Source organism: Apiospora hydei, assembly GCF_038363865.1.
Source record: "Apiospora hydei strain CBS 114990 chromosome Unknown utg000006l_segment0_segment0, whole genome shotgun sequence".
Classification (NCBI taxonomy): Eukaryota; Fungi; Ascomycota; class Sordariomycetes; order Amphisphaeriales; family Apiosporaceae; genus Apiospora; species Apiospora hydei.
The window spans coordinates 758,365-784,457 of record NW_027117365.1 but is presented as its reverse complement, the minus strand read 5'-3'; the positions used below and the strand labels follow the sequence as shown (position 1 = coordinate 784,457).

General features: G+C 55.2%; 8 protein-coding genes across 8 annotated transcripts; 4 read left to right on the top strand and 4 right to left on the bottom strand.

Annotated features, from left to right (window-relative positions):
* Window positions 1-3,151: 3,151 nt before the first annotated feature.
* Window positions 3,152-5,764, top strand: PG997_007432 (topoisomerase II-associated protein PAT1; the record flags this gene model as incomplete). Its single annotated transcript, XM_066811747.1, has 2 exons — window positions 3,152-5,415; window positions 5,476-5,764. 2 exons carry the CDS (start codon window positions 3,152-3,154, stop codon window positions 5,762-5,764), a joined length of 2,553 nt encoding a protein of 850 aa, XP_066667089.1.
* A 677-nt stretch (window positions 5,765-6,441) lies between these two features.
* Window positions 6,442-7,868, bottom strand: PG997_007431 (uncharacterized protein; the record flags this gene model as incomplete). Its single annotated transcript, XM_066811746.1, has 2 exons — window positions 6,442-7,151; window positions 7,268-7,868. The coding sequence occupies 2 exons, from the start codon at window positions 7,866-7,868 to the stop codon at window positions 6,442-6,444; spliced, it is 1,311 nt and encodes a 436-aa protein (XP_066667088.1).
* A 590-nt stretch (window positions 7,869-8,458) lies between these two features.
* On the top strand, window positions 8,459-9,764 carry PG997_007430 (uncharacterized protein; the record flags this gene model as incomplete). Its single annotated transcript, XM_066811745.1, has 2 exons — window positions 8,459-8,880; window positions 8,972-9,764. 2 exons carry the CDS (start codon window positions 8,459-8,461, stop codon window positions 9,762-9,764), a joined length of 1,215 nt encoding a protein of 404 aa, XP_066667087.1.
* A 169-nt stretch (window positions 9,765-9,933) lies between these two features.
* PG997_007429 (uncharacterized protein) lies at window positions 9,934-10,278 on the top strand (the record flags this gene model as incomplete). Its single annotated transcript, XM_066811744.1, has 1 exon — window positions 9,934-10,278. One exon carries the CDS (start codon window positions 9,934-9,936, stop codon window positions 10,276-10,278), a length of 345 nt encoding a protein of 114 aa, XP_066667086.1.
* Window positions 10,279-11,534: 1,256 nt separating this feature from the next.
* On the bottom strand, window positions 11,535-14,893 carry PG997_007428 (uncharacterized protein; the record flags this gene model as incomplete). Its single annotated transcript, XM_066811743.1, has 3 exons — window positions 11,535-11,778; window positions 11,839-14,366; window positions 14,429-14,893. The coding sequence occupies 3 exons, from the start codon at window positions 14,891-14,893 to the stop codon at window positions 11,535-11,537; spliced, it is 3,237 nt and encodes a 1,078-aa protein (XP_066667085.1).
* Window positions 14,894-16,112: 1,219 nt separating this feature from the next.
* On the bottom strand, window positions 16,113-16,964 carry PG997_007427 (thermotolerance protein; the record flags this gene model as incomplete). Its single annotated transcript, XM_066811742.1, has 1 exon — window positions 16,113-16,964. One exon carries the CDS (start codon window positions 16,962-16,964, stop codon window positions 16,113-16,115), a length of 852 nt encoding a protein of 283 aa, XP_066667084.1.
* Window positions 16,965-16,974: 10 nt separating this feature from the next.
* On the bottom strand, window positions 16,975-20,527 carry PG997_007426 (uncharacterized protein; the record flags this gene model as incomplete). Its single annotated transcript, XM_066811741.1, has 5 exons — window positions 16,975-17,966; window positions 18,023-18,348; window positions 18,404-18,894; window positions 18,954-20,084; window positions 20,297-20,527. 5 exons carry the CDS (start codon window positions 20,525-20,527, stop codon window positions 16,975-16,977), a joined length of 3,171 nt encoding a protein of 1,056 aa, XP_066667083.1.
* A 3,655-nt stretch (window positions 20,528-24,182) lies between these two features.
* PG997_007425 (GTPase-activating protein gyp10) lies at window positions 24,183-25,687 on the top strand (the record flags this gene model as incomplete). Its single annotated transcript, XM_066811740.1, has 3 exons — window positions 24,183-24,444; window positions 24,533-24,730; window positions 24,789-25,687. The coding sequence occupies 3 exons, from the start codon at window positions 24,183-24,185 to the stop codon at window positions 25,685-25,687; spliced, it is 1,359 nt and encodes a 452-aa protein (XP_066667082.1).
* Between the last annotated feature and the right edge of the window lie 406 nt (window positions 25,688-26,093).

Here is a 26,093-nt window from a genome sequence, read left to right as displayed (position 1 = left end):
CGCACAGCAGCATGTAACCAAGCCTCTTGTCTCTTGGCTCTGTTACAGTGCAGTGAAGAGGAAGCGATCAATCGAGCATTTCGCGGTAGCGCATTTTGGGGAGGCCTGGGCTGGAATTGATTGATTCTTTTTATGTCAAGCAAGTACTTAACCTATCAATCCCAGCATCCAGCATCCAGCATGGCACTCTCCAACTGGGATGAGGCATTGATGAAAGCGCCAATGAATGCGCGAGGGTGGCTGGAACCCAGCTCCCAAGATCCATTCAATCCGTACCAAAGGATACATACATTCGGGCCAGAACTTTCTCGGTTCTCTTTTACCCTCTTATCCTCTCGCGACTCAGCTACTCCAGACAGAACGGCAAGTTTACCGGCCAGACCAGTAGACTACCTACATTCTCCAGCTTTTCAGCTGCGCTTCGAGGCAGGTGTAACCTGAACGGGATATCGGCCCCCTGAATATTTGATGAGACATCGACACTACCCTCACAACTATGCAAACTGGCGTCCAATTGACAGGCCAAGGGTATTGAACTCTGTACCTACATCTGCGCCGCTAGGAGGCGAAAAAGGGGGTACGTATACCCTCTCAGCAAACAAAGCTGGGAGCCCCAAACGAAAAAGCTGTCTCGCGCTGAAGGACAGCTGGGAACAATCAAACTTACAGCGCAGGGCCGCTTAGCCTGTCGCGCCCGGATCCCTGCTGTGGGCCCTGCTACGTGGCCTTGGCTTTTTCATACGTGCAGACATGCTCAGTATCTTGACTTTTACTCGAGGGGCAGGCAGAGACAAACGGTATTGAGATGTGGCATGGCTCGAACATGCACATGTGCATGCACTGCATGTCTTTGACACCTTCATATCGAGATCTGCAGGCCATTTAACCGCAGGCAAGGCAGGCAGGCAGGCAGCCTGGCTTACAAAGTCATTGCATTGGTATGCTACCACTGGTGGGTGGTTACACCAAGACGATAGATAAGCTGCATAGAACCAAAACGATTCAGACATGATGGGCCATTCAGAATGGGATTGCGCTATCGGAGATGCACTTTTTACTGGATGGGGATTGACAACTAAAATGTCGTATTCCGTTATTTTTACGCATACTCGAGCAGTAACACGAGGTTTTCCCAAAGAACCAGGATGATAAATGGTACCTGCCAAGCTGCCAGCCCCGGGTAGGACGGCCGTCTCCACGATCAAGCGTTGTCGATCCCGTTAGCGAATACCAACGTACGACAGACATCACTTTGACTTAGAAGAAAGATGATCTCTTGCGATATGTACTGGCTGTGCTCTGGTGCTTTGGGAATTGCCATTTGTTGAGAATTTCACTTATAGCATGGGGGAAAAGGAAGGCAATGCCCAAGGAGGCAATACCTACCGCCATATGAAAATGCTGCCACATTGTTTATCGTGTCGCCGTGCCGTGGGCAACGTTATCATGCGGCCGTTGTCAAGTCGATTGTTACGTAGTTCCCAAGGCGATTACTCCTGGCGCCTGTCAGCGTCATCCTCTTCAAGCCAACACTCAACTAATATATCTCCAGAGCTTAATAGATAAATGGCGACCGAGCATGACAAGGGGCAAAGGCAACAGACTACCATTGGGTTATACTCAGCAGCCAGGGAACATATGGTACCCCGCTGTGCCAACGCAGTTACACATGGTCTTCTACACCCAGCTTAAGCATATCCTATGCATTCAGCAAGCCAGCAGTGTATTCTAGTAATAAAAGCCAGTCCGGTAAACCCCAATGGCTATCCATCAATGGCATAGCTATTCGCCTCGCTGATAAGGACTTTGTTCACTGTTGCAGTCTTGATGCATAATTCGACATTGGCATGAGACGACCAATCTCATGGATGAATAGTAACAAGACATGCCGCATTGTCCGTCAGCAGCTAAACTTGGTTTCTTTTTGTGATCAATCACAGTTTGGCAGTGTTTCTAATTCCACGTTCCAAATAATGAAAACGAGTACCGGAATGAACGACGTAGGAAACTGAATCGACAATATTTGAAAGGGTGGATCTCAGAACCGTTCCGTTCCATGTCGAGTCGAGTCCATGCCCATGGACCTGGGGCGGAGTGGAATAAATATGCCGCCGAGGGGCATTTGTTTCCTCCCGGCTGGACCTAAGAAGCTCGGACGGCCTAACCAGAGTTGGCTGGCCGGTGCAGAAGGTGGCACGAAAGACAGAGGGACAGCTTTTGTGCATGCTGCTAGGTTTATGGCAGTCTGGACCTCAGGCCCGGGCAATCAATCATCATCATCCACCGTGCGCTGATCAAGCACGCGCGCCCTGCTTCCTGACGACCTCTTGATTTTCCCTCAAACTACCAACTACCATCTGCTATTCTCGACTTGGCTGAGCCACAAGGCCTGATAACTTGGTTTTGGTGTAGTAAAGTCTATCTCCGAAAGATAGGCGGACTGCCCTCCAAGTTTGCGCTGCCGGACCGTGACGGTTAGATTATCGTCGTCGATATTCGGACTTCCCACATCGTCGCATCATGATCCAGCACCCTCACAACGTGGCAATACAACATATCCTTGGTTTATTTTAGCTGTGAGTACGAAACACCATCTCTTATATTCCTTTCTCTCTTGTTCGGCGAGAAGCGCAGTGCTTTGCATCAAGTGCGCCTTCCCACCAGACTGCTGCTGCCCACAATCCTGGGCAAGTTTGCCCCACGTCGAGCAGCGCACTCCGCTCCCTTCCACCACCAAGCTCCCATCACCTTATATTCACCATCGGCGACGACCACATCACTTAAAAACGTGTGCTGTGAGTCTTGATTGCGGTCTGGTTCTTTCAAGCTTCGTCGAAACTAGACGGGGCTACTTGTTTGGTCCTGACCTTGAGAGTTTCCTTCGGCCGCTACTCTATCGTCGACATTCTCCGCATCACACAATTTTCCCTCCAAGTCTAAGGAAACCCAGATAGTTGCCCTTCCCGAACCTTACTTGACTCCGCCGACATCTCACACTTCATCCCATTTTTTGTTTTCGCCGGATAGCTTTGGTTTGCGTCGTCCTGTACTAAACATCTGCCTCCAGATCTTGGTAGCTCTCAGTTTCTCTTTCCACATTGCCTGCGGGGCAATTCTTACTGTTGCGACCTAGCTCTTGAGCGCCGCCATCATGGCTGGTCATAACACGGCGGCACCTGGCTTCAGCCAGTCGTACGACCCATTCGCCGATCTCTCCAAGTACGACGATGACCTCGAAGCGCTGAACTACGAGGACACCTACGACGGCTTGGGTGACCAGCTCGACGAGACGGATGATGCGTTCAACGACGACACCTTCGGCGATGGAGGCAACGTGGGTAGCTCGCAAGGTGGTGTAGGCAAGGACTTTGATTTCTTCGGCGCGACCGCCAAGGTTTCAAACGCCTTCGAGGAGGAGCAGATGCGATTCCAACGCCACCAGCCTGCGCCCAAGATGCCCGTTGCTCCCCAGCACGATCCCTACATGGGTTATGGCTCCCCAGCCTACACCCAGCCCAAGCCTGTCCGAAGTGGCTACGAGAAGTATCGCGAACCTGAGCCGACTGCCGATCTCCAGGTCGATGCTTCCATCTGGGGCACCGCACCTAAGAAACCAGCAACGCCTTCAGCAGCTGGCTATGCCCCGCCACATCAGCAGCAGCAGCAGCAGCCTGCCAGCCGCAAGGTCATGAGCCTGGAAGAAGTCGAGGCCGCTATGCGTGCCCAGGCGGCTAGCAAGACACCTGTTGCCACTTCCCCTTACATGCACCCGCCTCCTCTTGCGCAGCAGCCGCAGCAGCCTCAGTACCCCCGCCAGGAGCACGTCGACTACCGATTCCAGCAGCAGGCTGAGATTCCTTCCCAGCCCTTTTTGTCGCCTCACGATGGACGTTTTGCCTCCCCTGCCGATCCCCACCAGACACAGCTTCAAGGTGCCGGTGGTCCTCACGGCCATCCTGTGACCATCTTGCAGCGACCTTCGTCCAAGCATGTGCCCAATGTGCCTAGTCCTCTGTCTCACCAGCATCAACAATACCCGCAGCCACCGCAACCTCAGCCGCCGCAGCAACAGCAGCAGCCTGGTATGCCGGCTCCCACTCAGATTCTTCAGAACCCCGCCCGCGTGTCTGGAGATGCCCCGCGAATGGGAGGCCAGCAGGCTCATCGACAGCAGAACTCGTATGGTCGCGGCCAGCCTGTGGGCCAGCCGGTGATCACTCACCCTGGTCAGCTTTCTGGACTGTCGGACAACGAGAAGGCCGCGTTCCTTGAGGCTGAAACACGACGCGCCAAGCGTAATCACAAGATCTTCGTCCTTAGCAAGGATAACGGCCTGATGACCCCTCATGACAAGAACTTCATTACGAGAATCCAACTGCAGCAGCTGGTATCTGCCACAGGCGACCCCGGCGAGTACGGTACCGACGCATCTCTGGCTGAGGATTTCTACTATCAAGTCCACAGCTCGCTCAGAGCCGGACGACCCAATCCCAACCAGCCGCTCAACAACTTTGCCCAAACCTACCTGTTCCAGACTGGCAACCGCCATGGCAACATGAGACGCGGCCGTGGCCCCGAGAACCACATGCAGAGAATGGAGCAGCAGGTCCAGCGTGCTGTAGAGGCTGCCAAGAACAAGCCCAAGAACAAGCAGCTTGTCATCGAAGGCAGTCTTGGCAAGATATCTTTCAGCAACGCGAAGACGCCCAAGCCCTTGCTGAACATCAAGCGCACTGACAGCGTCAATGATGCTCACCGACCAGCCAGCGCCCATCGCACCCATGAGTCCAATGTTGGCGACCGCAAAGTGACGCTCCGCGCCATTGAGGAAGTCTACTCGACCCTGATGAAGATGGAGGACCACGAGCGTACTATCCCGCCGCCGACCAACGGCGAGAAGGACCAGGCGCAAATCGAGTGGGAAGAGACTGCCGAGAAGCTGAACAAGCATCTCTGGGATGCTCTCAAGGTCCACGATCCGGTTGGTGGCAGCGTCATGCACCCCTTCATCACGTTCTTGTCTTACCCTAAGGGTAAGAAGGCCATCCCGCGCGTCTTCCGTCAGCTTAACCACACGCAACGCACTACCATCTTGACCATGATTGTTGTCCACCTGGACCAGCTCGATGTCGTCCAGGGCGCGCAGGTTCAGACCGGTGAGCCTATCAACATGTCGGCTGCTATGCGCGAGAGCATCGAGACCTTCTCGATGGCGGTGATGCCAGCCCTGTTCAACCTGCTGAATGACACTGAACTCCATATCGTTACTGGTATCCTGGGTATCATCACTCAGCAAATCAACATCAACACCATTGCAAGAACCCGCATTGGTATCTCAGTATTGACCATGATCTTGAGCCGTGCCGAGATCATCAAGGAGAACGGCCTGGCGAACGAGCAGTCTTGGCATCAGTGGTAAGTACCGAATCGTATATGCAGTGAGATTCGAGAATGAAAATGCTAATAATGTTTTAGGGTCGTTGAGTTCAACAACTTCTTCAACCACTTGGAGCCTACTCTCCCTCACATCTTCCCTGGAACCGTCACCTCGGGAGAAGACGTCTACGTATGGCAGTTCCTCGCGGCTATTGGCATTGGCGCCAGCCCCGATGAGCAGCAACGCCTCGTCATTGCCGTCAAGGACCGTGTCATGGACACGGTGGCCCTTTCCAAGACTTTGCCGTCCGAGATGGCGAAGCAACGACTCGACAACGTCAACTTGTTTATGCGATCCATTGGTCTCGATGTCGAGCTTCTGAAATAAATCATGCGTGGCACACTAAACCGCCACAACAGCTATGGTCTTTGCCCCGAGTTGGACAGCGGGAAGCCGCTCCTAATGAGTTGGCTATATGACGTCTCGTCAGTGATGCGTTTCTAGTCAATGCGCTAGGTCTGGGTCGGCGGCGGAATATCGGAATATCGCGAGCGATGCACCCGCGAGACGAAAGCTCCTAATTTCCTCGGTGATCTGAAGAAATATCGACGACATTATTCCTCCCACAACCTGAAGCTGGGGGAAGAGTGCCCCGTGCCAATACCACTGCCGTTGGCACAGTTTGGAGGATCGAGGTCAGCTGTACATACAGCCGAGGGTTCGGTCAAGCGAATATATCATCGCTGCTATGGGTCACCTATTAAATAAAAATAGGGGAAAACGCCCGGGGAAAGTAAAATCATTCAGTTACATCTTGTTAGATTAGAGTCACGTTATTATAGCACTTCTTTCTATGAAAAGCCATAGCAAGGAAGACAAACAGCAAAATTCATGAATATATTGACGGCGACATTTATCGCTCAAGAAAGCCTCCCTCGAGGCTGAATACCGTCTTTTGCCTCTGTGAAGAGAACGCCTGTAGAATGCTACAAGGGAAAAACGCCGGGCCAATGCAAAACCAATCCACCATATCTTGACTAAACGTACCCTCAAGAGCCGTCCCATCACTTCTTCGCGCCAGCCCTTTTAGCAGCAGTCATCACGGACGCCGCCGTCGGAGCCTTGCCCCTTGCCCTGGGTGCTGTTGACGAGCCCGCCGCTGCCGCTGAAGCCGTGGCTCCCCTGGCAGCAGGCGCCCTTCGCACACCAGCAGTAGACGGCTCGGCGTCTTCTTCCTTCTTGAGCACGAGGGCCTCCTCCTCGGCCTTGATGCCCGGCAGCACGGTGGAGCCGTAGCCCTCGAGCACGCCGACGCGGTCCTTACCGGCGACGGCGTGCAGGAAGTCGTCCTCGCCCCATTTCACGCCGAGCTTGAGCTTCTGCTGCGCGGCCTCGATGGCGGCGCTCTCGGCCGCCTTGCCCTTGCCCTTGCCCTTGGCGTCAGTGCCGTCCTTGGTGTCTGCAGTGTTTTCGTCCTCGCCCTCGAGCGCGGGCGCGTAGTGCAGCGTCTTGTTGTAGAGCTCCCAGGCGGCGTCCTCCTCCTCGCCGACGTACTGGAGCTTCTGCCAGCCCTCCATCTGCACGTTGCGCAGGCGGTCCGTCATGGTCTCGGTCATCGTCTCCTCGCCCGTCTTGTTGCTGATGGTCATCTGGATGGCCTTGGGCGCCTGGGCGGCGCTGGGGGCGGCCTCCTTGGCGCCGGCGCGCTCGCGCGCCTGCTGCAGCTGCTTTTTGCTCCGTGTCGGCGTCGAGGTGGTGGAGTTGGGGGGCGGAGCTGGATTTCGGAGGTGGCGGGGGTGAGATGGAGGTTGTCTGGGTTGCGATTTGCTCGTTAGTCAATTGCTCTTGGGAATTCCATAACTTGTTCCCTTCCGTTATATTGTTACTCACCTCCTTTGAATACGCCCACCAGCCACCGGCAGTCGTTCTTGGCATTGCGCCCGTCGCCATCCGTAATCATCCCACCGAGCGTCTGCGTGCGCAGCACCTGGTCCCGGCGCACCGCCTCGCCCCAATCGTAGATATCGCGATCCTCCTCGCGCCTGCGCCCGCCGCGCGGGGCCGGCACGCCGACGCCAAAACCGCCGGCGAGGCCGTGGCTGCCGCCGCTCTTGGCGCCCATGGAGCGGGCGAGGGTCTGGCCCCAGCGCATGCCCTTGTCCTTGTCGTAGCTGGCGGCCGAGTAGTCGAGGGCGACGTCGACCTCGATCATGCCCTGGACGGGCTTGACGCGGACCTCGTGCAGGGCGGCGTAGGCCTCGCGCAGCGGGCCCTGCTTGTTGGGGTGCTGCAGGATCAGCAGCTTGCGCGTCGACTCGGGCGGCGGGTTCAGGTAGACGTTGTACGAGGCCACGATCGGGTCCGGGTCGTTGGGGTCGAAGGACGGTTCTTCTTCTTCTTTTGTAGGGGCGTCGCTCTTGCCCGCGGCGTCGGCGATGGCGGCGCCGGTGGGCGAGACCTCGACGGGAGGGGTTTCGTCGTCAATGTCCATTTTCGGAGGCGAGAGTTGGTTCGGGAGGCTAGAGAAAGGAAGAAGGACCGCTGAATTGAACGAGAGTGACTCAAGCTGGTGATCTGAAATCGATCGTCTGAGGGGCGTAAACGGCGGAAGCTACAATTCTGATAATTTAGTGGGGCATGGGAGCTTATCGGCGCAACGTCAACGTGGGGTTTATCGCTGACAGAAGGTCTCGACTTACACCCAACTGCCTGTAGTGGAATCATGCCATCATCTGCCTGTAGTCTTGGACGATTACATTGCAGGTTATTTTATCATAGGCAATTGAAGGCTATCCTACATTCTAGCGCCTCATTCTAGATAGCTGGGTAGCAATTTCAGGAGCTGGGTGGAACAGCTCCAGGCAGAAAGGCATAGTGCCACAGTAATAATCCCACGGCACCTCACTCCAGATGTAAGGGGCTGGCGGAACTGTGCCGCAAAGTGCCAATGTCGGCTCGTGATAATTGAATTAGGCAGCTCTTCCCCGTGGACCTGAGACCGCATGTTATATAAGAATTTCACTGTTCAGGGGCAATCGGTACTTCTTTGTGAGCGAGACTTGAAAGTAAACCAAGAACAACATGGAAAACGTCATGGAGGCCCTCGATATCCTAGCCAAGCAGAAGGCCAAGCTACACAGAGTGGCCGACCTCCTGCTCGTAATCTACCAAACCCTCGTCGAGATGCGCTACCTCGAGCCCGAGGAAATCCAGACCGGGCCCCACGACGTCAGCGCGCTCATGCCCCTGTACCAGTCGCTCGGCCTGGCGCCCGCGGTCATCTACCTCTACAGCATCCTGCCCTACGTGCGCCTGCACAAGGATCGTCAGCATGAAACGCCCTTCTTCCAGGGCGGCGACTTCGCCGACTTCCGGAATAAGGAGGACGTCGAGATGGGCCGCGATCCGATCTACAACAGTCCCGAGGGCGACGACTGGAAGGCGGACAACGGGCCGTACATGCGGCCCTGGTACACGGCGCTGTCGCATTGCGGGTGGCGCCGGTGCGTGATTGTTTACGATACCAGGTCGGACGAGATCTGTATCGTACATATGGGGGGGCGGCTGGTGTGCGGATCCCAACATCGATAATAGATGGGCCGACAAGGAAGAGGCTAATCGCGAGGAAGAGGAGGAAGAGGGAGACGATGAGGGGTGTGTTGCAACTACTCAAGAGACGGATGGTGGGGAAGAAAACGCAGATGAGCCCGATGTGGACGAAGAAGAAGAAGACGACGGCAGCGATAACGACAGCGGCGTCTCGGGGATGGACGAAGAAGAGAGCGACTATTACGAGGATGAAGACGACGAGGACGAAGAGGAAGACGACGGCATGATAGAAGAAGAAGGCATGGTCATTGGCTACGACTCCCGGTCCGCCGCCGCCGCCCTGCGCGACATCAACCGCTGGTACCGCGAGCACGAGACCCCCTTCATGGGCCAGGGCCAGGACGGGCCCTGGACCGACGAGGACAAAGAGCACGACGTGCCTCTGTCGGCGCTGTACAAGCAGCACGGCTGGCCCGGCCCGGACTTCGACGGCGACGCCTTCGAGGTGAGCCTAGAGCGCCGCCACGCCGCGGCGCGGGCCAAGCCCGACCCGGACAAGCCGCGGCGGCAGGCGGAGTCGGACAGGTACATGCTCGACCAGGTAGACCAAAGCATAAAGCGCCACCGCGCCGGCATCGCATCGGCGGAGACGGCCGATGAGGAGTGGGCGGCGCGCTGGGAGCTGTTTCATGCCGAGAGGTCGCGGGAGGGCTGGGTCCGCAAGCTGCGGGAGAACGAAGAGCTCTGCGAGAGGGGAGTTCCCGGGCGGCGAGTGGCTCAGGAAGGCGGATCTGCCGCTGCTGGAATACGAGAGGCTCCGACAAGACGTTCAGTATGAGGAGAAACGCAGGAAGGAGAGGAGGGAGAAGGAGCGAGAACAAAACGGGACGGCGGAACAACAAGTAGAAGAAAATGAAGGAGTAGAAGAGCCCCCGCGCAAAAAGAAACGATGCGATCTCACTTCGCTCCCCCACGAAGCCAGGCGAGCCACGCTGCTCCGACGAGCCATGGATGCCTCCCGCGCCGACGCCGAGCGCCTATGCGGCGCAGCCCGCGTGGCCGCGTCGGACGAGGCGTTCCGCAGCCCCCAAGTGGCGCGCGAGGAAGGCGAGGCGAGCGTGCGGCGCAAGCGGGAGGGCCTCGCGCTGTTCGAGCGGGATCTGGAGGTCTTCAGGCAGTGGGCGGCCGACCTCCCGCCCGGGACGGCGGCGACGCGAGACAAGGTGGAAGCGCTGATTGCGTGGACCGAGGAGCGGAGGGATGTGGCCAAGGAATTCGTCTCCAAGGCAGAGAAGTGGTTCGCCGAAAACTTCGGCGCAGATGGGAAAGCTAGCGATGTGAAGAGAGAATAGACTCTAGTATCTCCTTTTTCTTTTTTGGGGGCCGGCTCTCAAAAATCTTACGAGCTATGTTCTTCTATCTACGTATGCTAGACTGCTGATCGCTAAACATTAATACGACTTCATGAACCCATATGTATGCATGTGAATGGTTAACTCTTTGCGTTGAGTCTTTTGCTTGCGAGAGAAAGCTATGCGATTATTCACATCCCGGTCGCATCGGGTCCGAGTTGAATGATAATGCACTGAGAATATAAAAATCAAACAAAGCGAGTATCGCATACGATCGTTTATACATAACAGCACAGTCAAGAATTTGACGGTGAGCGTATGTGACATATACTGCTATAATGCACGATCTCTCAACAAGTTCAGGGGATGTGGTCTAGTGGTATGACGTTTCCTTAGCATGCGCTACTCGCCCATCGGGTGTTGAAGACAGCATGGAAAAGGTTCTGGGTTCGATTCCCAGCCTCTCCACAACTTTTGCCGTTTTCGCTCTCCTCTCACAGAGATGCCTCATTTTGATGTCTTGTGCTCTGCTTTTTATTACATTCTTTTACGAAAGACAGCCTTTTTGTTTTTGGTCTGGCTGTGGTTGAGTCGCGAGACGTTCAGTGAAGACATGGATGTGGGAACCGCTCTACCCATACGTACGCCTAAGCAGCTTATAGGTTCACTGCTATGATCTTCACTTCTCTCATTGTACTATCGGCTTATAGTATGATCAGTACTGATCTATGAAGCTTATGTATTACCGGGGCCAGAAGGATTGGAACAGTCCGCAGTCACATACATGTATGATACCATTAGGCATTGCGACTCCCATCGTTATTAGTCAGCTGGCTTCAATCGCCACCAACGCTTCAGCTGGCCAACATTTCGCATTCACACATACAGACAGGACACAGACAGACAACACAAGAGCATAGAGCAAAGAGAGACGTGTTCTAAACCTAGCAATCAAATGGTTGAGCCGAAACGCCTGGAAAAGGAAACGATGAATCGCTTTTGGGGGAACGCAACCCCCTAGGATTCATACCGGGACCTCGAGGCAGTTGTGAGAGAAAAAATACAGATACGATGCAGCTTTTTCGTCATTCCGTCATGCCCTCTAAATCCGTGCTTCGTACAGTACACGTTCCTCGTACTTTTTGATCCATCCTCGACCGACCTTGACTCTCCAAGCCAATCTACTTACCTAAGTAGTCAAGCAAATCACAAATCTTTTACGGGGGCTAAGTATGTTCCGAGTGATACCGACTACTTTAAATGTCGAACAACGGCTTCAGCTTGATAATCAGCTGCCAGTCGTCGTTCGTCATGTCCTTGCGGTAGAACTCCTTGAGAGTGTCGATGCTGGGACGGGAGATCAGACTGTAGAGCGTGTCGTCCTCCTCCAGCTGGCGACCATAGGTGGGCTGGGAGCTGCCCATCTCGATCTTGACGGCCACCGAGGGCTGGCCCTTCTTACACACCGGGATCTGCTTGTGTTCTCGTTCGATGCTCGTCCTAAATCATGTCATGTTAGTACTTGTAGTTGTAGTTGGTTGGTGGCGGGTTATGACTTACACTCTGCCCATGCCGACGACTTCCTTCACTCCGGCAGAGTTGGTCTTGACTGCGGCAATAGGGGTGTTGACCCGGAGACTTCCCTCAATCACGTCGACACCGACGACAATGGGGTTGGTCTTGTTGAAAACGGCGACGGGCTTGAGCACGCAAGGGAAGACGGCAAGCATCTTGGATTCTTCCTTCTTCTTCGCAAGCTGCTCGTCCATGTGCTTGGTGAAGTTGTCAAACAGATGGTAGATAATGTCGGCCGTGAAGATCTTGATGCCTTGCTCCTCGGCGTAGGCCATGGCTTCTTTGTCGACCTTGACATCGAAGCAGAGCATGACGGCGTAGTCGGGTGACTTCTCCAACATGGTACCGCACTGCATCACATCACGCTTGTACACGGGACCGATGCCGACGTTGGCGACCGGAATCTTGCAGTCCTTCAAGAAGTCGAGCAAGGCTTCGAGAGAACCCAGGGTCGAGGCCTGCACGGTGACACCGCGTCCGGACTTCTCGACACGGCTGAAAAGCTTGTTGAGATCACCCTCGACCTCATCAGCCAGATCATCCTCATCGTCATCGGGGCCAACGACCAACAGTCGCGAACCGGCGATAGCGCCTTCGAGACCAGGTGCGCTGATCTTGACACCCATGGCAGCCTTGACTTCCTTGTTGTGTACGTAGGCCGACTTGACACGCAGTTCCTTGAGAGGCGCCGGTGTCAACAGGGCTCGGATGTTTGTTATGATGGCCCCTTCTGTGCCACAGACGACTATCCTGTCGCTCTCGCGGAGAATACCGTTGGAGAGAATGACATCGATGGTCATGCCGAAACCTTCGATGGCCTTGACTTCGAGAACGGTGGCCTGAACCTCGGACAGGTACATCAGAGAGCCCACCATTCGCTCCTGGGTGAGCTGAAGGATGAGCTTCAGCATATCGGGGATACCCTCTCCGGTATGCGCCGAAGTGGGAATCAGCGAGACGAACTTCGCCATGGACTTGTTCTCGTAGTAGAGCTCCGAGTTGAAACCCTGCTCGGCGAAGGCGACCTTGGTCTGCTCGAGACGGTTCTTGAACTCGTTTTGCACGCCCTTGTTCTGGAGCGCCAAACTCTCCCGGAAGCCGTTGTTGTCAACCTTCTTCCAGCCATACAGACGATCGATCTTGTTCAGGGCGACGACGAAGGGCGTCTTGCGGTCACGCAGCAGCTTCATAGACTCGAGAGTCTGAGGCTCGAGACCGTGCATGATATCGACGACCAGGATGGCAATGTTACAGAGCGAGGAACCACGGGATCGGAGGTTGGAGAAAGACTCGTGACCAGGGGTATCGATGATGAGCAGACCGGGGACCTTGAACTCGAAGGACCCGTCGCGGTTGACGACTTGTGTCTTTTGCTTGATGGCATCGACGGGGAAGTAGGTAGCACCAATCTGCTGAGTGATACCACCGGCTTCGCCTTCCTGGACGTTGGTCTGACGGATTTTGTCCAGCAACTTCGTCTTACCGGTATCAACGTGTCCCAGAATACAGCAAATAGGGGATCGGAGGTTGTCTGCCGAACGAGCGGCCATGGCGGCCTGGTGGGCCTTCTCTCGCCTCTCAGCGGCGTCCTTCTTTCGTTGAGCCTCGGCCATTTGTCTAGCAGTCTGCTCCTCGTCCTCGGACGATTCGGATTCCGACTCGGATTCGGATTCCTCTGGCTTCGGCCTTGACGGGAGGTCCTTTTTGGTCTGGCCCTTCTCGTCCTTCTTGCCTTCCTCGTCAGAGTCGGCATCCCAGCTGTCCTTGACGTCTTCGTCGGAAGCGGCGGCGGCCTCCCAGTCGTCCTCCAAGTCGCTGTCGGCCTTTGCTGCTGCTGCCTTGGCGGCGGCCTCGGCTTCCGCCTTCTCCTTGGCGGCCTTCTCCTCGGCCTCCTTGGCTGCGGCTTCAGCCTGTTTGCGAGCACGCTCGGCAGCTTCGGCCAGGGCCTTTTCCTCGTCAACCTGCGTGAGTGTTAGCAGAGCGACCAAAATAAGTATTATAGCATTGGCTTTGCGAGAGCATACCTTCTTGCCACGCTTCCGGCTTTCGGCGGCGGTCTTCTTCTTCTCCTTGGCCGCCTCTGCGTCTTGCGGGCCAACCTTGATTCCGGCCGCCAGCATCTGCTGCAGCTTGCGCTCGTTGCGGGCCTTCTCCTCCTTCTGTGCCTTGGTCATGAACTTGCCCTCCTTCTTGAGCTGCTCGATCCTCTCCTTCTCCTTCTGCTTCTTGCGGGCCCTCTCCTCTTCCCGGCGCTTCTCCTCTTCGGCGTCTCGCTGCTCCTCCTCCTCGATGCGGCGCTTCTCTTCGGCGGCCAGTCTCTCGGCCTCCTCACGTTGCCTCTTGAGGTCCTCCTGCTGCTTCTGCAGGGCAGCCAGGTGCGGCGGGAGCTTCTTGCCCTTCTTGCCGGCGGCGGGAGCAGCGGCTTCCGGCTCGGGGGCAGCCTTCTTCTCCTCTACGGCGGGCTTGGAAGCCTCGGCCTTGGGGGCGGGAGCAGTCTTCTTCTTCAACGCAGCCTGGATTCACGATATGTGAGTTATAGAGCACTCGGGTCGCAGAGGCATGTTGAGCTTCTTACCTGTTCCTTCTTTCGCTGCTTCTCACGCTCCTTCTTCAGCTTCTCCTTCTCGGCCTTTGTCAGCATGCGGCCATCCTCGGCCACATCATCGGCATTAGCCGCCGCGGCCTTGGCGGGCTGCTGCTTGCCCTTTCCGCTCTTGGCCTTCTTGTCGGGCAGGGCGAACTCGTCGTCGGCGGTGGCCTCGGTGGCGGCCTTGGCGGTCAGATCCTCGATAGGCTCGGAGACCTTGTTGGCGTCGGGGTCGACAAAGTCTTCAGACAGGCCCTTCTTCTTGCGCTTCTCGCGGTTCTTGCGCATCATGGCCATCAGACCAGTCGCGGGGGCTTCGTCGTCCTCCTCTCCTGCGGCGGCAGCGCCATCGGCCGGGGGTGCGGCATCACCGTTGGCGGGGGCGATGGACTCGCCGAGCTCCTCCTCCCAGTCGTCGGCGGCCTTGCCCTTCTTTGACTTTTTGGGCGCCATCTTGAGTAAGGGCTGGTTGGTAGGGTGAGAGAACCAAATCCGAATCCAAGCAGGGTTGGGCGACACTCGAGTGGCTCAAGAGATGTCAAGTGGTGATGGGAAAGCAAGAAAACCAGCTAAGGATCCGATCTGGATTCTTCCTTGGTCGAGAGAGGTTCTCGATGTGAAGTGGGAAATGTGGGGTTGATGGAGGTTCCAAGGCCTGCGGTAGGTTCCAAGGTTAGGTACACTTGGTACATCCAGTACACGCCTAGAGTGCTGTTCGGTTAGTGGGCTCAGGCTGTCGTCTACAAGAACGGCTTATGTATTTCTTACATTAGGTGTGCCGTAGCGGAGTTTGCTCATAGGATAGGATCTTGACTCCAAGACGTACGAATTTGGAGGAAATACTAGCCGTGCAGAATGAGTCAGAGTGGCAAGGCATGCGCATAAATGCATATGTGTATATTATCTATTGGGCACTGGATATCTTCTTCCAGTGTCGACTGGAAGTAAAACCATTTAAAGGCTTATGCCACGAGCAAATACTTTCAAGGTTCAAGTTAAGCCTGGTGGCATGGCGGGGTAACAGCCAAAGATTGATAAAAAGCGCCGCCTTCTCTGATAACCCCTCGGTAACACACCTTTGCATTTTCCAAATTTGTGGGAGACGGGCCTGTGCGCTCTGACTCCCCGAAAGCCCTCTCCCTCTCTGACTCCCTCTGATGACGCTGGCAGCATTGACAAGCATTGAAACGACCGCCTTATGCACATAGCCAACACATGCAGCTAGGACCTGGTATTCCTCCTTCCATTCCACTTGCATAGAAGCCGGGGCAATATAGCGACTGAATTACCATACACTGGCGTGTAACCGTATACAGTAACAGCAGGTCCATGGATACTCTACATTCATGGATTGACAGTCACGAACCTCGCAAGACGTTCCAGGACAAAGCATTTTCACGTTAGTCAATTCCAGGCGGTCATCTTTCACCTAGCTCTATTGGTTCAACATCCACCGGAGCTAAGTACCGAGTTTGGGGCCGGAGCTGTTCGGCCACTCACTAGGCTTCTATTGTATCTTGGGATTCTTTTAAACCCCATGTTGACTTGTTGCTTTCCAAATAAAAGTTTTTAGACAGAAAACCATCCAGGACTTGGTACCAGGAGGTTATTACACCACCCAGACTCGGGAAATCCAGCCTTTTCTTTCGCGTTGTGTGCTCTACCTATTCTCCTAAATGACGGGCGCCAGGTAGTATCGTAGTACTGCATACCCCAGCTCGAAGTACCGCCTGCTGCTTGTCGACTCCGTGAAGCTCTGGACATGTCGGCCCTGGTCTAATGCGGTAAGAAGCTCCCTGAAACGATAGTAGTGTCCTGGATCTGCCATCAGCTCCTCGAGTGCATGCTTGTCATAACAGCGCTGCAGGATATCGCCGTCCACGTGCTTCTCTTTGACGGAATCGTTCCGCGGCTCTGGGTTCGACCCGTCAATGTCGGCCATCCCGTCCGCGTCCCAGAAAAACGGACAGATCATCAGAGACTGCAAGGCGAGGTTGTGAATAAACCTCAGGAGTCGCCATGCGTCGCTGCCGAGAAGGACGATATGCTGCATGGAGCCGTCGATGCCAAGCCCAATGATATCAGTGTCATCTGGGCTGTTGCGAATGCGGTCGTATTGCAAGGTACGTGAGAAGGACTGCCACTGCGGCCTGGACCGACACCGCCCGAAACGGCGAATCGATGTGGGAAGCTCGGCCAGGAGCACTGTCTGAAGGGGTCGTGCCCCTTGTGGAGGTTGCCACAAGCCCCAAAGCCCGCAGCAGACGTCAGACAGCAACGTGATTTGCTGCACACTACTCGCCTGTGACGCGTCGCCAGCCTCGATGCAGTGCATGCTAACTTTGGCCTTGTCGTCGCTGTAGAGCCGAATCATGGTGTCGTCTTCGGGGTCGCTCTTGTAGTCGAGCACCTCGAGCGATTCCCTTGAAGTGACCACATGGAGCTTTCCGTCCACCACCTCCATCCACTGAGCCGGAGAGCCAAGCTCGTGCGTTTTCGCCGTCTTCAGCTTTTTGTCCACCATGTCGATGATCTCATAGTGGACATCCGAGCCCGTGCAGAGAAATACGCCGTGAGGGTCCGTTGCAACCGTGTGTATCGGCTGGTTGTATAGTTTGGATCGCCATTTGGTCCAGAATTTTATTTTGCGCGAGGAACCTGGGTGGCTTTTGCTTGTCCCGGACTCCCTCTGCATCGACTACATCCGCGGTGATGACCAGCAGCCGCCCAAGGCTCTCGGGCAAGCTGGTCGCCAACACGATATAGTCCCACTCCCTGCCATTTCGTTGGTATCTCCAACTCGCAATGGAAGGGACTCTAACATCTTCCTCCCCAAGCCCCGAGATGTAGTCCGTCTCATCTCCGGAACTGTCGGTGGGCAATGAAAGATCTTCCCCGGTGTCCGCGTCGATGAAGAGCAGCGAGTGTCGATTGCCATCGAACTCGTCCGCAACAACGACCATGAGAGCGTTGAGCCTCTGTGAATAGAGTACTTTTACTGGCTTCCGGCCTAATTTGAAATGTCGCAGAACCGGCTTCGGCTGCAGCTCAAGCTCGGCAATATAAATGATTGTTCCAGACACCATGACCACTGGCACGCATGAAGGCCTTGCAGTGAGATGTTGTGGCAGTCTGGCCACCGCGTCAATGGAAGGGGTTGCCATTGCTGCGTCGCCGCTTTGGGTAGGCAGTACACGTAGTTTAGTCTCGAACAGGGGCTCCGGCACTCGCGAGAAGTCCCGCAAAACCGTGAGTTCCGAGTTGCAGCAGACGAAAAAGGACGGCGGGTCGCCATCCTGGCCGAGGCTAAACACTTCGGCTGCAGATGCCCCGAACGTGTCATGGCGTATGGTGGCGTTCTGTAGATCGCCGGGATAGAGAACTACGGTGAACACATCGCCACTCCTTGTGCCCAGAACCAAGGTTGTAGAATCGGGCTGCTTTAGGACAGTCTCCATGCTGGTAACGGCCTCGATTCTGTTAGATGGCTCGCGCCTGTCCGGGTCCAAGGTTTCTGTCCCTGATGCTTTGGAGGTGTCAGTTGAGTTTGGTCGGGATCGTTATGAAATAGTCGGTACTTACAGGGAAGCAGAGCAACTTCCATCGGCGACTGCGGCCCCTGGAGTGTTGGGTCTACGGGGTAAAAAACAAGCACTGGTCCATCAGGGCGCCACACATTTGCTACCAACACCATGGAACTAGCGATACTGGTCAAAGCTAGACATGTAACCTCTCCGTCCACGTCAAACAAGGGGCCTTGCGGGACATTCAAACCGTCGACTGTTAGCGTCTTCACGCTGAACTGCGAACCAGCAATGAGAGCAAGGCCCACGATACGACCATTGATGGCGGCGTGTACAATGGAGGCATCGAGGCCCTCGGCAAACTCATGGGCTAGATGGCGGGTACTACTCTCTTCTTTAGCATGGTACGGTAGAATGGGTGGTATAGGTAAGCACGCACTTATCTTCGTTTGTTACTATGGTGAGTGCGCCGGCAGTCACTTGGACTGTAATGTCATCAGACGTCGAACAGGCCAGCGTGCTTGAGGACAGGTCGTAAGGGACCATTAACTGTGTCATGAGTTCAGCCTGGCAAAAGTCGTCCGATATAAATAGAATGTCGCTCTTGTTCGGTGATGAGAGCAAGAGGTGAAGACCTCCATCCCTTAGATAGTTCGGTAGGGGTACTGGCCAGCAATGCTTGACGGGGATCTCAAAGTCCGTTTCTAGGCCGATACTAGCCTCCAGGCCATAACGGAACTCTGTAATCGAACCCGCCTTTCCTCGCCCGGAGCAGGCAAATATCCTATCCTGTTGATATGCCGTTTGGGTATCGGTGTTTCCACGTCGCTTAGACTTAGTGGTGACGCTTGTTTTCGTTGTGGCCAGATCAACAGTCGGTGACCAGTTGGGAATCGTCCCGATCTGTCTCGGCCGCTCTCTCGCTTCGATCTAAAACAACAAGTCAGCAAATTGCAACGGTCGGTCGTTGATCTTGGAAGAAGCCATACATTCCAGATTGCGCCAGAGCCCGAATCACCCCCGGTCACGAGGACGTCCGCTAAAGAATCCCACACACACCCGAAAGCCGTGTCGATATTGCAATCTACCGACCCCATCACAGTGCTTGTTTGCAGGTCCGAATCAAAACCAATCTCCAAGAACGTGATGATGCCGTCTTCCCGGGCTAGATAAATGACGTCGCCGTTCTTCAAGAATGCCGGTAGCCGATAGGGGCGAGTCCACGCCGTCCAGAGGGGTTCGCCATGGCCAAAGTGGTATTCGCTTTCTTCGTGCTCTCCTAATGTGAATGGTGCGAATTGGGGAGGGCCGTGGGGCAGGCCGTGGAGGACGGCGCTGTGCTGTTCCGTTATGATCATGAAGCTGCTCCTGACTGTGAGCGGCACAATCAGGAGTGGGAATTGCCATTGCGGTGCCAGGTGGTAGCCGCTCTTTTCTTCTCTGAGGACTGCTCTGAGATCCTCACCAAGTTCCCAGTCGTACACCGCAAGTCGGCCGGCTTGTTTGCGTATGATAATCATCATTAAAATGATATGAAAATCGTTTTCAGGGGCCGGGTATAGGAATTCTAGTTTGTGTATCACACCGTTAACCGCTCGAGATCTGAAGGACTTGATGGGATCCAGGGGATATCTCTGAGAATGGCGGGCCTGCAGAGTCTCCATAGACTCTAGTTCGTAAACTAGAAAGTTGTTTTGGGTGCAGGCAAGGACGAGGTATCTGGAGCTGGGATCGATAGCCATGTGGAAGCCGGGATGCACCAAGCTTTTGTCTGGCATTTCGTGAAAGGATGACACGAATTCCAGACTCCCGTCGTTGCCTTCCTTGAGGTAGAGAAACACCAACGCGCCACGTTCCAGCACGAGGGCAAGGAACTGCGGAGGGAGTGCGCCGGGTGGTGTGCGAGTAGTGCCAGGGGCTTGGGTCGGGTCAAGCATTTCCACATCGTCGTCCTCCGTCTTGATACGTGGGTTGTTGTCGCCGTCGCCGTAGCCCCTGAAATAGTTGGGAGGTTGTCCAACAACACGAGCATTGCGAATTCGCGAGCCAAAATCCGACTTCCGAATGACATTATGAAGCTGGCTGTCCTGGCCCAGCTCGCATATCTGGATAAAGTTATCCTATGTCATGTTAGCAAAACCAAACACAACGAGCCGAAGCATGCGGGGAAAAGAAAATGATGCCCCAACACCGGCTTCGAAGAAGCAACTGAGAAAAACAAAACAAAAACAGTCCATTCGGGCCACACTGGGATCCGAGGATATCCGTATGCCAGCAAAAGCACGCCTGTCACGGCAGTGGCCACGTGGGGTAATAGTAGGAAGTCACCCACCCCTATAAGAGCAACGTCGTGGTTGCGGGACGACCTGAGGTGTACGGGAAGCACCCAGCGAAAAATGGGGCTGTCGACGATGGTTCTCGTGAGAATACCGTAGTTGGGTGGTTCTGCAGGCCGTGGCCGTGTCTTGGATTTTGCCGCTGTCGTTTCCTTGAAGAGCTCCATGGGTTCCAGCGTTCGCGTGACCCATTGGCCGCCCTCGAAGACGTTTGTTTGCAGCGCCATTGTTTTGTCACATTAGACTTCACCGCGAGAGGAAAGGCCAGGATCGAAGACCGCCGACGTCTGCGGTAGGTCTGGGAGGAAATGATAATGGAGCAGGCTGCAGTAGCACAGAAGCTGACACGGCAGCAACTCAAAGTGCCTTTGGGGCCTGCACAGCATAGACGATCGCCTGCCACAGAACGCTCGTGGGCCACACTTTTGTGGGAGGACAATCTCGTGCTCCCCAGGGGAAGAGGCTGACGGCAGACTATATCAGCATCTCAGAATGGCCCCCTGACGATTGTGGCTTGCAGAGTTGACCCGGGTTAGAGGAGTCGACCTGGTAGTTGGGTACACATAAGGGGGGCCCGTCAGAGACATGGAAAGCCGATAATGCACGGCCCCTTGGGCAGATCCTATTCGTAGACAGAGCAGCTGCGGTGGGTATGTAAGAGACAGGCAGCGCAGGACAGGACAGGACTAGATCAACAACCATGTGGTGAGGGTTGCTGATTCGAGCTGTTGCCGGTCACAGTGCATGCGTACACAGACAGAACAGGCCACAGCCCTGGCAACTGGGTGGGAGGAAGCGGTGTTCAAGATGGATGGCAGGCCATGCAGATCCCCAAGATGTAGGTGAGATCAGCTAAAGTTAGACGACCCGACTGCACGATCCGGAATGCGACAAACAATTTGAAACCGGGGTGGGATGGGATTGCAAGAGGCGATTGCGTTGGGCGCAGTCCGGTCAATCCTGGTTCCCCGGGGCGGCGTGTGTACAGTATGGATGTATGTTTGTCTGTGTGCAGGGCGTCTTGACCGGATCGTGAGATGGATTGGCCTATTCCGTCAGAGTTGCGGGGAATCCCAAGGATTGTTTAATTGTTGCGATGGCGCGAGGGTGTGGGTATTTGGTAATTTTTTGGGGGAGGTGGCCTGGCCTGGAGGTTGGAGGGGTCGTTCCCAGGTTGGTTCTACCTACATCCTACCGCCTGGGCAGACTTTTGTAAGGCTACATCCTACTTACTGCTTGCTACCTGACTTATTAACGACGGTACATGCCTAACTGGCAGACCTCAGGTTCTGCTCAGGTAAGTAAGTGCATGCTCCCTCACACCTCCTGGCATGAAGGTGACAACCAACATAACGATTACCCAAATTTATTCCTGGCAACAACTCCGCAACTCCGGCTTCACTGATCTACTATTGATGTCACATACATACGTGCTTACATGTGCTTGCCGTCGTATACATCCATCGACATGTAGGCAGCCTGTGTGTCCATTCCCGACTTCCTGTAATAGCCATCGGATTATAACCCACCCGTTTCTTTCGCCCATCATCTATCAGTGTGTGCATTCGCAAGTCTGGTATGAAAAGAATCCTGATATGCATGGCAAGACCCCAGCCCCGAGGCTTCCACTAATGATCATCAATTTCTATCTGACTCGGGATATCTACAAGTACCATGCCTCCCCTCCCTCTCTCATGGGTTGGGAAGAGAGACCGGGATTACTAATCATAACTTCAGCAAGCACCCCCAGAGGATCTAAAATTGACCATCCACCCATCGCGGATGTACGCGAAGGTACACACCGAATAGGGCACACTGGCCTGCTCTTTGTGAATTGTTGGCGTATCTGGTGGACGATCTCTAATCAAAGTTCTCTCCAGGCCAAGATGAGGTCATTGAAGGCGGCTGGAGTACCTGGTGATGATACCGAGTCATCTAGCGGTAAACAATTTGCCTGCAGCGGAATAGCGGCACACCTCGTACTCATGGGGTCACCGGTGTAGTCTGTGTGTGCTTCATCAATGGACTCACTTGCTTGCTCGCACTTTTGCCCAGGGCAGACGGCGTGACATATACGGCGTCGCTGCCCGGTTTTGACCTTGTATGCGCAGCTGCAGTATGCATATCGCTTAGACTTGCAAACGTTCCGATAGCCGCGTTGCTGTCGAAACGGTGAGTCCCTTTCGCTGGCTCCCTCCGCGGGAGTGCTTCCGGCAGTACCCAGCCAAGCCAAGCTGCCCGAACGGGATTAAAGCCATTGTCCCCTGCACCCTGGGAGCAGGGTATAATCGATCTCGTCATGCGAGTGACCGATCGTGAGGCTAAAGCCCAGCTGCTGGATAGGTCCACGAACACCAGTGTTCGGTACGAACTGCGCGCTGAACCGCAAGGTGCTTTACCAGGTAGGCATCCTTGGGGGTATAGCAGAAGCGGTGTCTCATAGAACAAGGGTGGTGGTATGGGGCCAGCAAGGCATAGGTAGTCAAGCGGCAGTGGCGGCCGATAATGAGTCGGAGTCGGCTGGCCACTAGAGCCCGGATGTGGTATACAGTATACTTGCTTTTTGACGACCTTCAGCATCCATGCCAGGGCGACAACATCCGCTTCGTGTTTATTGTTTCAGACGGCCCACCTGTAATACATTGATAGGCACGGCGTGTCCAAACATGTCGTCTGCCAAGTGTTACCGACTGGATGGACAAGGCACATCGAGCACGAGAGACATAGTACGGTGTATAGCAGCACTATGTGAGCAAATTGCCGATCTTGGCTTGCCTTCCTGGGTCCTGGCTGTCTTACTACCTCTTTTCAGCATGCTTAAAAATAGACTAATAAAACATGCGCACAGTCTGAATGGAGAGGATAAAGTATTTCCTCGGACAGTTCTTGCAGCCCACATTGCGGCAAAAAGGTCGCTTTGATAGGTGCGGTAATGACTTCCAAGGTAGGCAGACGACAGTGCCGGGATTCCAGAACCTCGTATGCATAGATGGCAGGCGGGATCTACTTGGCCAATGACAATAATAGCCAGGTAGGTGCATTTACCGCCAGTTTGGAAGCCGAAAAGGAAGCATCGGGGGGAAACCATGCCTAAGACGATTTTAGCACGTCGGGATGGCCATCAACGGCATCCGTAGTCGTTGGTGGATGTGATCGCTGCCAAACCACGATCCGTTCCATCTTGCATTTCTCATCTTGCATCCCAAGTAAGCTTGATGCCCGTTGCAGCTGCATCCACCCCCTTCGGAGCTTGAACCGCTCTGGGCGACCGGCGACCGGCGACCGGGTCTGGACAGAGCCTCCCCGTGAATACACACCGGTTCCTGGATGCGTGTAAGCGTGAGATTCATTGGCATTGTTCAGAGTTTTAGTAACGGCAGGTAGGACAACTTGGAGGAAATTTGTTGCGGCTTAGATATGCGGGAGGATAAGGCCCTTAATAAGCAGTAAGGTTGTACGTTTCAGGTTACATTTTCTTTATTATTAGTAGACCAAACATACATGTAGAACTCTCGGGCCGTGCCACGTCAACACGCGACGGAACCGCGACTTTATTAGCGACTCTAGCGACTCTGGATGGTCCTCCTCCCATTTAACAACACCATTGCTAATAAACCCCACTACGTCACACCTGGAAGCCAACGCATCCCAGGCACAGTTGAATTGAATTTGATTGCCAGTAAAAAGGACCAGTAGCCCACTTCCAAGGAACGGCAACCGAAACAGATCAGACAGAGTCCTGAGCTGGGCCGTCCTCATTGATTGCAAATGACCGTTGCCGGAAGTGCCTGATCCTCTTCTCCTCTACATAGATGCAGACCTCTTCGACGCCGTGAGATTCGTACATCCTGGTCTCCCCCGGACTGAACCCGTACGCACACAATGAGTAGCCATGGCGAGCCGGACAGCGATTGGAATGAGAAGAAGGTGACGGGCGGTACCACTTCCCCCGCGAGTGAATCCATGCACACCTCGGCCTCCACGCTACCCTCGCAAAGCAACAGCGAGGATCCCCGCCGGGAAGAGAGGGCCGCGAAAGCCCAGGCCATATTAGAGGCATGCAAAGGAGGCGACATCCAGACCCTCGCCGATTTGGCCGTGACCGACGGCGGATTCTTATCGGACGACCTCCGCCGCCATGCATGTGAGTGATTGCCCCGGTCCGAAAACCCCGTCACCTCTAGCGGATGTGGTATCCAACCCAAGCAGCTTGAACTAATGCCTGTTGACAGGGCCTATCCTTCTCGGTTCCTCATCGTCCTCGGGCCCTACTCAACACAATGAAACCCCAACTACACGAAAAGAATCATCTAGCGAAAATGAGAAGGAAGCGGGCGATCAGGCTTGGCAGGAGCTCCCGCGACATCGAGACGAAGACCAAGTGAGCCTAGATGTTAACAGGAGCTTCATATACTATCCTGATCCCAATGGTACGAAGACTGCAATCAAAAGGGGTAATCGTACACTGACGCTGGATAATTCTCCTAGATACCTCCCAAGCCGACCTGGACCACAAGAAGACCGAGCTCTCCGACCTGATCACCGAGACCCTGCGCCGCCACCCGTACCTCTGCTACTTCCAAGGCTACCACGACATCTGCCAGGTGCTGCTGCTGGTGCTGGCCCCCGCGCAGCGGCCGAGCGCCATGGCGCGCCTCTCGGCCCTGCGCATCCGGGACTTCATGCTGCCGAACCTGGCGCCCGCGGTCGCGCAGCTGCGCCTGATCCCCGACATCCTGGACGCCGCCGACCCGGCCCTGTGCACGCACCTGTCCCAGACGGAGCCCTTCTTCGCCCTCTCGGGCACGCTGACCATGTACGCGCACGACATCCAGTCCTACGGCGCCATCGCGCGCCTCTTCGACGCCCTGCTCGCGCGCGAGCCCGTCTTTGGGGTGTACATGTTCGCGCGCATCGTCCTGGACCGGCGGGCCGAGTTGTTCGACACGCCCGCCAACGAGCCCGAGATGCTGCACTCGATCCTCTCGAAGCTGCCCCAACCCCTCAAGCTCGAGGAGCTCATCCGCGACACCGCGGCCCTCTTCGAGCGCCACCCGCCCGAGTCCCTCCGCGCCTGGCGCCGCCGCATCTCCCCCGCCAGCGTCCTCAAGACCGCCCGCGACGCCCGCGCCGCCGCCGCCCAGTCCATGCGCGACGGCGAGCGCTACTTCCAGGCCCAGCTCCGCGAGCTCCAGTGGGCCGAGCGCAAGGAGCAGCTCGCCCGCACCGCTTGGAGCTACGCCGTCGCCGCCCGCCAGCGCGCGCGCACGCCCCTGGGCCGCGGCCTCATCCTCGCCGTCCTCGTCGGTGTGGCGGCCGTGTACTTTAGAAAGGCGCAGCCCAATGGTTTCATGGCGTACCTGACATCATTCTGGTCATCCAAATGAAATCACAAAGCCAATTACCTTCTTTTTGTTTCGAAGGGAAAATATTGCCATTCTCACCACTACCAGGCTATGGAAGTGTGTGCCAAAAGTTCTTGATTTGGGTCATTAATGGTCGACTAGAGGTGTATGGAGTTTTTCTTTGTAGGAAAGGGGGATTTCGTCGGTACGACCAGGGGCTATTTGAATACTGGAACAAAATTTACACCGCGGTTCATCCTGCAGGTGCTTAGACGTGTTATACACCTCCTAGATGGATGTTTGTACTATAACCACATATATATACCCCTGAATTTACTTTCTTGTGATCATTGTAACAGCGTCCCAGAAGATACTGATCACAGCGCATGTCTTTTATGTACATTTGAAATTGCTTGTGTAGTGGTCGTTCAAGATCATATGTGGCATT